We start from the raw sequence: 11,203 nt of genomic DNA on the forward strand, positions 1-11,203 counted from the left end.
GAGGCGAGACTGAACTGAGAAGTGAAAGTGATTACCGAGTAGGTTTTTTTACACTGTGTATGTTCACAAGGCCGGGTCGGGGAATGACGGGTCACAGGATGCCCGCCCCGTGCCCCAACCCGCACAGTGCAAGTTGGGCTCTTTGAATAAAAAAAAAAATCTTATGTTTTCAGGTAGCGTAAGGTCAGGTAGGGCAGGTTAGTCAAGTTTCGGGCTGAAATCTTATAGCCTAACCTACAGATGTATGTGTACGCACTGAATTGTGATATCACATTACGTGCTCTTTTTATTTCGATACTTTATTCCGCTCCAGAAACTGAACACAATTAATCTGGATCTTAATTAATTAAGCCGTATCCCGAACAGTGTTAAAACACCATCTGGAACACCAAACGTACAATCAGTCTAAAACATGGTATTAGAGCGGTTCACTGATCGTTCGCTCAGTGAGATCATGTTACATTTGAAATGGATTTTCTGAAAGAAGGTGGTTCAGTTGTACGTCCCCCTCTGCTCGATGGTTCAAACTATTCATATTGGAAGGCCCAAATGAAGGCTTACATCAAGGTCTTAGATGAGAAGGCATGGCGTGTTGTTCTAAATGGCTAGACACATATGGTAACTAAGGATGCTTAAGGGAATGAGTCTCTAAAGCCTAAAGCCTCGTGTTCAACTGATGAAGAAAAGTTGGCTAACTACAACTCTCGTGCTCTCAAAGATATATTCAATGGAGTCGCCGCCAACAAGTTCAAGTTAATATCTACAAGTGACTCAGCGAAGCATGCGTGGGAGATTTTGGGGACCGCTCTTGAAGGCATCGCAACGGTCAGATTGTCAAAGTTGTAGATTTTGGCTACCAATTTTAAAAATCTCCGAATGCTTGAAACTGAAACGATTGTAGATTTCAATTCTCATCTCTATGACATAACTAATGAATCATTTACTCTTGGAGAAAAAATTCCTGAGGCAAAACTGGTCAAGAAGGCGTTGAGATCGTTGTCCCCAAGATTCGTCTACAAAGTCACTGCCATTAAAGAGGCAAATGATGTTGACTCTATGAGGCTTGACAAGTTAATGGGCTCTATGTAGACGTATGAAATGAACCTAGATCAAAACAAGAAGGAGAAAGGTAAAAAGGAGAATGGAATTGCTTTCCAACTCGAAGTTGAAGAAACAGATTTCGATGACGAAGAAGACTTGGCCGAGTCCATTGCAGGATTGTTGAAGAATTTCAACAAGGTTATGACCAATATGAATAGTAAGGGAATAGCCCCATTCTTTGGCAACACCAACAACTTCTAGAAAAACAAAGTTGCAGCAAACAACTCATAAGTGAAGACGAAAAATAGAGTTGTCCAATTCGAGAATGTGACATTTATAGCCATATTCAGTCTAAGTGTGCTAACACTCTTAAGAAGAAAGAGAAGATGAAGATGAAGAAATCACTCAATGTCTCATGGAGTGATAAGGATTTTGAAGGTGGCCAGGAAGATGATGATCATGTGAACAACTATGTTGCATTCAATGCCTATCAAGATGTTTGAAACATTAGTGTTACATACAGAGCGTGTCTCAAACTCTGATACAACACAATCTGCAACATACTCTGAAAAACCAGAAGAAGTCACAGATTTTTCAGATTCTCACAGTTCAAGTGACGCTGAAGAACTGACAAAGGAGACAATCCAGGAAGCTTATGAAACCATGTTTAACAAATGGGTCCTGGTAATTAAAATGAATAAGTCTTTGCAGGAGCGAGTCGATGAGCTTATCAAAGAGAATGATGTGCTTAAGAGGGTTGCTGTGAACTATTAATTTTAGACTGTTAAAAAAGAGAGAAAGTTACAGGAGACAAGCGCTAAATTTAAGCACACTCAAAAGTTATTAAAGATGATGAATTCTAGCATTGCAAAATTAGATCGCATTCTCTCGTTAGGAAAATTGAGTGGTGATCATCATGGCCTTGGCTATACTGGCGAGAGCTCAAAGTCCAATATAGTGTTTGTGAGTGAGACGCCTGCTCTTAAGCCTCCGACTACTCCCAGTAAGAAGGTTACTATCTCACTCTCTCAACATAAAAGGCTCCTCCCCACATGCCTTTACTGCGATTTACCTGGCCACATAAGACCAAGTTGCTATAAGTATTTGAATGCTTTGAAGAGAGGTATGCTCCTTATAATCCATCGAATTCCGTAAGAAGGATGCCTAAAATGAATATTGATGTGCAAGATAAATTTCCTAGACGTGTGTGGGTAAGAAAATCTGATTTGAAATGTCATAAAGTTTATACTTCTTCAAAAACATGTACTACTAATAATGGGTATTGTGATGGTGGTTGCACTAAGGGGTTGATAGGTGTTAAGAGCATTATACATGGGAGAATACTACATTCAGGAAGGACTAAGACACAAAGAATATTCAAGGGGAGTCAGCTACAGAGATCAATGCCTTCGAAGATATCTGGTGCAAAGTATTGCATAGAGTGTTGCAACAAGTGTCAAAACATGATTTGCGAAATCAGCTGCTGAAGATGTGATTAGGGTGTGAATTTCTTTTTTATTTTTATTTCTTTGTGTCTTTGGCTTATTTTTTATAAAAAGGGGGAGAACAATGTAATTTTCCAATTTTTTTCGTTTTGGAATCTTTTTAGGCCAAAAAATACCAAAGGGGATATTGTTTTATTAGTTGGCTATTTATTGGTAATCCTATAAAAATTCAAAAAATAGGTTCAAGAACATTTCGGATTGCAGAAGATTCTTTTTGTGAAGTAATCCGAATATGACGTGGAGAAGATTTAAATTCAAGTTTAAGAGTTGCATATTTGAATTTATTGGAGATGATTTGGCTGGACTTGGTTAGTGATTTACGTGAGATAAACTTTAGAATTTGAACGTTAAAATACTACAAACAAACGTGGAGGTGTGGTGTGAGTAGACTAAAGCATTGGGTTTAGTTTAAAGTTCAAATGGGATTTGGTGTTTCAAATTAAAGGGAGGCTTATCTGATCCGTGTGTTTAGAGGAATTCTAAGTGAGATAATGAAGCATATAAACTCGTGGAGATTTTATTTTGAGAAAAAAATTATAGAAGATTTTTTAGAGAGATTTTCTTGTGGAGTTACTTTAAAAGGAGATTATGTGTGATGTTTTTTTGAGAGAATTAGAGATATTTTATTGGTGAGATTGCCTAGATATTTTAAGAAGAAAATTTTGTGGAAATAATCTAAGAGAGAATTGTGGAGAAAAGAAAAGATCTTTGAGGGAGAGATTCTCTAGTAGTTTTAGAGGCCTTATTTTACGGACTTGCATTTAGCTCACTTTGTACGGCTTTAATAAAGAAAACATTCTGAGACAACGTCTTTGAGTTTGAGAGTTTTTATAGACAAATATTCAAAGAGATGTATGTGCTTTTGAATGTCTTTGAGTGTTAATCATTACGCCTTTCGAGAGAGAGACTTGTTACTTTCGGAAGGAAAAAAATTTTGTGGAAATAATCTAAGAGAGAATTGTGGAGAAAAGAAAAGATCTTTGAGGGAGAGATTCTCTAGTAGTTTTAGAGACCTTATTTTACGGACTTGCATTTAGCTCACTTTGTACGGCTTTAATAAAGAAAACATTCTGAGACAACGTCTTTGAGTTTGAGAGTTTTTATAGACAAATATTCAAAGATATGTATGTGCTTTTGAACGTCTTTGAGTGTTAATCATTACGCCTTTCGAGAGAGACTTGTTACTTTCGGAAGGAAGTTCTGCCGCGAAGGAATTTTATCAGGTGAATAGAAGACGTATGGTGCATGCTAAACTGCATTACTGTGGAGATTCGTCACAGCGGCGATATTATCTAGGAAGGAGACCTGTGTAAATAAGTCCGTAAGTGTTTGTAATTTCTATAACATAATAAAATATTTTCATGAGCTCTTTTTTTTTTTTTTTTTCCTTCCTTCAGTCTTTGATTTCGTCTATTAAATCGTTTTGCTATGACGTCTGTTAAATCATTTAGTATTATTTGAATCTTAATGTCGCCTCTACTTTTCCTTATTGTAGTTTTTAGCCTAATACTACTGTCGTTTAATTAGTAGAAAATCTATTAGAAAGTCCCCTATCAATATGCCATCACTTCAATTATTGTGTCCTAATTCCCTTCACGCACTCACCATATTAACTTTGAAGGGTTGGTGAGTGCCACATGGGTGTAGAAACCGGAAGCGCCAAAGACGATGTTGTAGCTCAATGTGAAAGTGCTAAGCATATAACATTTACTTTACGTAAGAAAATATATTTACATAGAAAAAAAAATGTTTACAAATATTGGAGAAGTAGGGAAGAGTTCAAAAAAAACAAAAAGGGATGCAAAAAATGTTTTGTAAATGTGTTGTATGTTGTTGACTAAGCCGCCTTGATTTTCCCTTATTATGTAGTTGTTGGGGATATAATTGAATTAATACTGTCCGTAGCTAGAAAATAATTCAAAAAAGGTTCCTATCATCCATTATCACTTTAATTACGTCCAGATCCGTCCACACTTTTATCCGTCAAGAAAACGACCAAGTTGTCCAAATACCTTAGAATGCCTTACTTGGCGGCAGAGCCGTCACTAATGACAATAAAAAATTTCATTACCCACACTTGTTTTTATTTGTATTCTCTATTAATGTATATAGACGAATAATAACGAATTTCTAAACGATTAACGTAAATTTAATGATTTAAATCACAATTAAAAAAAATTAAAACAAGAACACAAAAAATTTATTGTAGTTCCCTGTGATTCGAGAGTTACGTTCGCAATGAGAATGAGAGAAAATTTACTACTTTGAAAGAGCATATACGAACTAATACTCAGAATGAGACTTAGAGATTTTTTGACCTATAATCCCTTATTTTAACTTAGGTCACCACCCCCTGCATGTTTCTCTATTTAAATTCGGGGATATATCTCTTATCTTTTGGGATAGTTTCTTAAAACATGAAGATCACAATTAATCAGGCCAGTTTCCATATTTAAATTTCATATTTTTAGATTACAAATAGTGAATCTCGGAGATAATCCTTCATATTTTTATCTTTGCATAACTTCGACTCTTTAGACGCTTCCTTTAACCTCTTTGTTATCACCTATGAGTGAGGTCGACTTCATGTCCCCTTCTCACAACGGCGACTTTTTATCCATATCAGATGCTTCCTTTTTACAGTCGACCCTCATGAAGGCTATATGCCGACGTGGCTCTTAAGGCTGAGTTGTTCATTTAATGCTCTTCTTTATGGCCTGTGGCCCCAGTTAGAGTCTAATTTAGAGTTTGTTGTTTTACCATACAACAATAGATGTGATGTTCTATATTCTTATCTCGATTTATAATAATTATTCATCATGTAATTTAAATTTAAATATCTCACTCCATAAATAAAAACAAAATATTAAAAATACATAAATAAGACTACAATCGAAATACAACAGATCTTGATTCCTATTTATATCATTCCTAGTCAACAACCTAAAGAATTCCATAAATAAATAATCCAAATATTTGGGCACCTAATTTATATATTTCTACAAATAAATTATAGGAAGAAGGTGGAACCAACGCGTAATTGAAATATTTTATTCTTTCGTACTCAACAGCCTGACTTTGACTACCGAAAGGAAAGCAAGTTGTTGGCTGTGGAAATGAATTAAAACACAGATATTTTCTTTCAGTACTCTATCCAAATGCGGGTTTTCATCTAATAGTTTCAGAAAAGACAAAAAGTGAAACTTCCTCTCACGTACAATTAAGATATTTAGTACACGTGATCGACTAATATTTATTAAAAACCATATTAATTGGATTAATTATTACATCATTTCAGAACTACAGCAAGGATTATAACAGTACCCTTACGTCTATAAAAGCCAAGAGAAACAAGTGCAAATCCTTCATATCCTGCATCTATTCCTTCTCTTCTCAACCTTTTAAACTCAGTGTTCCCTTTAAGCAGCGAACTATGGCGCCGAATAACGTGTCCGTGGAGGGAAGCCAGCCAGTGATCCGACGAGGTGGACCTGCTGTAGCCTCAATTTTAGCAATTGGCACAGCTAATCCTGATAACTTCTTCAATCAAGCTGACTATCCTGATTACTACTTCAGAGTCACCAATTCAGAGGACAAGACAGAATTGAAAGAAAAGTTCAAGCGCATTTGTAAGCAAATCAATGAGAAACCAATCTTTTATCATAATATATTTCAAGCGATCATTGTTTTTCGTTGTTAAAATTTGTAGGATAATCTAAGTAGTTTGATCTTACAATATGGTCCGTAAACACTGTTTCGTTGAAATCATATAGTTACAGCAGATAATATTGGGGCGTTAAATTTCTTTCTAGTTTGAGTTATAATATATCTTTTTGTTATTATTTTTTCCTGTTATCATCTGGCGTCAGGAGATAGAATTAAAACACTTACAGGAGATAAATTTCTAATCAATTTGCTCTCTTTAACTAAATATTGTGTACCATTTTCTTCCACGAACTTTTCCTTACAGTTCATTTATTTTCATAGAAAATTTTAGATTAAGTGACACACATATCATTGCATGCAGGTGAGAAATCATTGATAAAGAAGCGGCACATGAGGTTGACAGAAGATATCCTCAAGGAAAACCCGAGTATGTGTACCTATGATGCTCCATCACTTAACGCACGTATGGATCTGAAACTTGTGGAGATGCCGAAGCTTGGTGAAAGCGCAGCAATAGCAGCCATCAAAGAGTGGGGCCAACCGAAATCCAAAATTACTCACCTCATTGTCAATTCCACTTCAGGAGTAGACATGCCCGGCGCTGATTATCAGCTGATCAAGTCTCTTGGCCTCAAACCATCCGTCAAGAGAGTCATGCTCTACCACCAAGGTTGTTTCGCCGGCGGCACTGTCCTTCGTATTGCGAAGGACTTAGCCGAAAACAATCCCGGATCACGTGTTCTCGTTGTTTGCTCCGAACTCACCATTCCAACTTTCCGCGGTCCCTCGGAGGATGATAGTGCTTCTTTAGTGGGCCAAGCAATCTTCGCTGATGGTGCGTCGGCTGTGATTGTTGGTGCCAATGTGCCGGATGAAGGGTCGGTCGAAAGACCATTATTTCGGCTTGTTTCTACGTCGGAAGTTATTCTTCCTAACTCAGAAAACACAGTAGGGGGACATTTACGTGATTGCGGACTCACAATTGTCTTATCTCCGCAAGTGCCAAAGATAATTGGCAAAAACATTCAAACATGTTTGGAAGAAGCATTGGGCCCATTGGGAATTAATGATTGGAACTCAGTGTTTTGGGTGCCACATCCTGGCGGTGCTTCCATTATAAAAGAGATAGAAGAGAAAGCTGGGCTGGAGAAGGAGAAGCTTAAGGACACTTGGAATGTGTGGAGCGAGTATGGAAATATGTCAAGTGCAACTGTGTTTTTTATCCTGAATCAGATGAGGAAGAGGTCGTTGGAGGAGAAAAAGAGCACCACTGGTGACGGATTGGAGTGGGGAGTTCTGCTTGGGTTCGGGCCAGGACTAACAGTGGAGACAGTGGTGTTGCAGAGTGTCCCTATTGTTGCCTAGATCGTGGAATAATGCTTAGTGGTATCAACAATACTCAGCATCATAACTAATAAAATGCGGATTCTACTTGCGTGTTCCATGTTGCGAGACCCCAATCTTTAATTAATATGTGACACTAATATGTCATTACATTGATCTAGATTGTGTCGCACAAACTATTTTTTTTAATCATAGAATAAGTGATCAAGATAAAAAGAACAGTTTTGTAATTTGTTTTGTATAATGTATTCATCTTGTGTTTCTTAATATTTCAGTTTTATAATTGTAAAAGAGAGAATGAAAATCTCACTATTCTCTAAGTTTCAGTCATCAATTTATAAAGTTAGATAATTATTTGATGATAAGTTGCGTATATTCTGCTCTTTTTAGTTGGATATTTATTTATTTATAAAGAATTAATTATATTTATTTATTTAGTTACCAAATTATTAATTCTACTAAAAGAGTTTTTGGTGGGTAGAATAATATTTAATAAATTTGATGAATTTGTTGAAAGATTAGTTCATATTGACGGGTCCATCCATCTCCACTCTTCCTCCGCTCTTTCCTAAACCAGACAAGTTATTTGATGAATTTGTTGAAATTGTTTGATGAATTTGATGAATTCTACTAAGAAATTAGGCATCTCTCTCCCCTCCTCCGCCTCCCCCTCTAATAACTGTTGCATTAAATCAGTTAAATACTTAAGCACACTATCAAACATTGTAATGTTTCCATTATTTAAATTTAGTAAAAGAGAGCTCTCATGCCGATATCTTTGCCACTCTCTCTCTTGCATCTTTGCAATAAGACAGGAAATTAATTAACAAAAGTTAATTAATTTTAAGAAAAGAAATTAGATTTAAAGTTTCCTTATTTGATTAAGAGTATAGTTAACCACAAATAAGTAATTAATTAAGTCCGTTACGAAATATTTTCTTTGATTCATTTATTTTAATTAATCCTTATTAAGTATCAATAAATCAATTATTGGTTATACAAGTTTACTTACACTCTCAACGGGTGTTTTAAACATGATTAGATTTTATTATAATCACAAGTAGAGAATACTTGTTCGTTGGAGACCATAAAAGTACAGACCTCAGTTGCAGCATAAATAAGATTTTAAAATGACATGATATGTTTGTGAATTGTTTTCTTGTATGCACAATTTTTTTGTGATTGATGATGAAGCATATGTTATGATGTTTTCCTCTTCAAGTTATATGCATTAATATGTCCAAATGACATGATCCTAATTCCATATTCACTTTTAATAAAAGGCTAAGGTAAAAATAATAAAATAAAGCGTCATGCCACCCTCCGACTTTGGGAAATGGGAGATTAAAATTCCTCCGCCTCATGGTGAGGGGAGGTTAACCAAATATTTAAAGTAAGACCTTGAGTATCGTCGGACTAAATGTTTAGGTCGCTCCCCGACTGTAACACCCATTTTTCTAACTAACAAAATTCCTAAAAATAGACGTTAGGAATTAACTTGAATAATCTTATGGTATTATATTTAGTGAATTCTAACATCACTTTGAGTTATTTCTACAGGTGAACGCGATGAGGACTCGTGGTGTAAGAACAAGTTCATGCCAAGTTGTTAAATTTTATGTGATGATTTGATGGATATGTGTGTTGATTTAATACCATTGATAGATTATATGGATATATGGTATTACAAAATACATATTATATAGCTATGTATATATATTATATATGAAAAATATCAATAGCCAACCACCGTTTATGTTATTACATTTTGTTGGTGATGATTAGTTCTATGATGAACTGTTAAGGGTGAGGATTAGTTTAATGTCTTTGGAGTCAATGACCGTATAAAGAAACTTTGACCATGATTTGCAACACGATTTCTACCTCATTGACAGCCCATCAATCACCCAATTCAAGTTAATTAATTTTCTTAATTGAGTTGATATATATTGCATGATTCTTTCTGCATTTGGCTTAGTGGCAGTAAGTACACAACTTGCAAATATACCCATACGCGTACAACAAGAAGTAAAATGGGTAGATTCATGCTTTGGATATATATATAGCGTTTCCTTTGATATAATTTAGCCATTTACATTGTCAATGCAAGAAAAGGGGGATTAGCGTGGACGTCAGAGGAGGGAAATGTAAGGAAAAAAAAATACTCCTTTTAAATCATACGTTTTCACCTCCATCCCATTAGAAAATTTTTTACGCTTTCTCGCTCTCTATCTTTCTCTCTGTTACTTTCTCTCAAGAGCCCTAGCCACCATAGAATTTTTCATTATCTTCCTTTATTCTTTTAAGAAGAACACAATATTAGAAAAATTGTTTTAAAGGTATGTGTTCCTATCATGATATTTCGTGTTTTGTTATTGATGGAAGGAGATGTTCATATATCTTCATAGTTTTGTGTATGATGGTTGTGACGTTATTGTTGAGGAAAGTGTCATGAGATTGTTATCGCTAAGTTTTAAATTTTATCACGATGATGATTTTGATTGATTGATAGAATGGCATGTTTAGAATTTCTTTTACACCTATGTGATTGTTAATCATCTATTTTCTTTATTTATTGTTTTATTTTTTTTTATTGTGGATAATATTAGAAACATGTTTAGGTTGTTTCCATGATTTATTTGAGTTATATATGATTTCTAGTTAAGTGTTGATGAGAGTTGTTGTATGACGCATGTTTTAATAATTCTCGGATATGATTATGTTGGAAGCATGTTAGAGTTGTGGTTAATATAATAGGCTGACATACATGATTTTGATGAGTTTTGGACGATTTAAAGGGAATTTCTTGGGTTAATTTCGGATTATAGAGTGCTGAAATTTCTCCAGGTTTCGTGTCTGATTTTAAAACAGAGTTTCAGGGAGTAAACGAACTCCATTTTTAACAAATTAGATATCGTTGGAAAGCTCTAGATGTCTACTTTAATTTGAAAATTTTCAGGTCATTTGGAGTTATATGTGAATTGTTATGAGTTTTTAAATTAGTAAAGGTCAGGCTGCCAGTTTTTGTTAAGTTTTGTGACTTTGTGTAATCAGTGGGTTTTTATGTCTTGATGTTAATGAATGGTAAGAATGGTATATTAAACACTGTTTTAACATGATCAATATATTTGATGAGTTATTAAGGCTTTTTAGTAATCTTATTTATGATTTATGGCATGAACGGTTCTAGAGGCGAGCACCCGAGGACCTCATTCGTCGCGTCACCGTTACGAAATTTAAAAAGGTTAAGTAAGGCGCTCAAGTAAGTACACTCTCACCTGCAACATGAATCGAATAATTGAGAAGTATATGATTTCGATGTTTATGATAATGTTATGACGCTTTTAATATTTCTCTTATGATGAGTTTTGAAGAAAAATGTATATATGTATTTTTATGTTTTAAATGACGTTGTACACCCTTGATGGTGACTGGTGAATGGTCTTATTGCCACGGTTGGTATGGGATTTGCTACCCCATTCTTTTCGTGGCTAGCGCGCTATGATGGTACAACTTCGGGCCCAATATATGATGGATTTTTAAGTTTAAACGTGTTCAAAAGTAATTATTCTCATGATGATGTTTATTGTTGATGAATAAAAATGTTCATTTAAATTTGTGAGAATTAAGTGTCTTACTAAGCCCTT

General features: G+C 35.0%; 1 protein-coding gene across 1 annotated transcript; it reads left to right on the forward strand.

Annotated features, from left to right (window-relative positions):
* The first annotated feature begins 5,926 nt into the window (after window positions 1-5,926).
* On the forward strand, window positions 5,927-7,876 carry LOC21412648 (chalcone synthase 2). Its single transcript, XM_024171539.1, has 2 exons — window positions 5,927-6,175; window positions 6,574-7,876. The coding sequence occupies exons 1-2, from the start codon at window positions 5,980-5,982 to the stop codon at window positions 7,575-7,577; spliced, it is 1,200 nt and encodes a 399-aa protein (XP_024027307.1). The 5' UTR covers window positions 5,927-5,979; the 3' UTR covers window positions 7,578-7,876.
* The last annotated feature ends 3,327 nt before the right edge of the window (window positions 7,877-11,203 follow it).

The sequence above is a fragment of the Morus notabilis genome, unplaced genomic scaffold (assembly GCF_000414095.1).
Source record: "Morus notabilis unplaced genomic scaffold, ASM41409v2 Scaffold966, whole genome shotgun sequence".
Taxonomy (NCBI): domain Eukaryota; kingdom Viridiplantae; phylum Streptophyta; class Magnoliopsida; order Rosales; family Moraceae; genus Morus; species Morus notabilis.

Excerpts from the sequence above, each read along its gene's own strand:
- LOC21412648 (XM_024171539.1), top strand. The coding sequence starts at position 5,980 with ATGGCGCCGAATAACGTGTCCGTGGAGGGAAGCCAGCCAGTGATCCGA. Across the intron at positions 6,176-6,573 it reads AGAAAAGTTCAAGCGCATTT|GTGAGAAATCATTGATAAAG; the intron begins GTAAGCAAATCA and ends CATTGCATGCAG.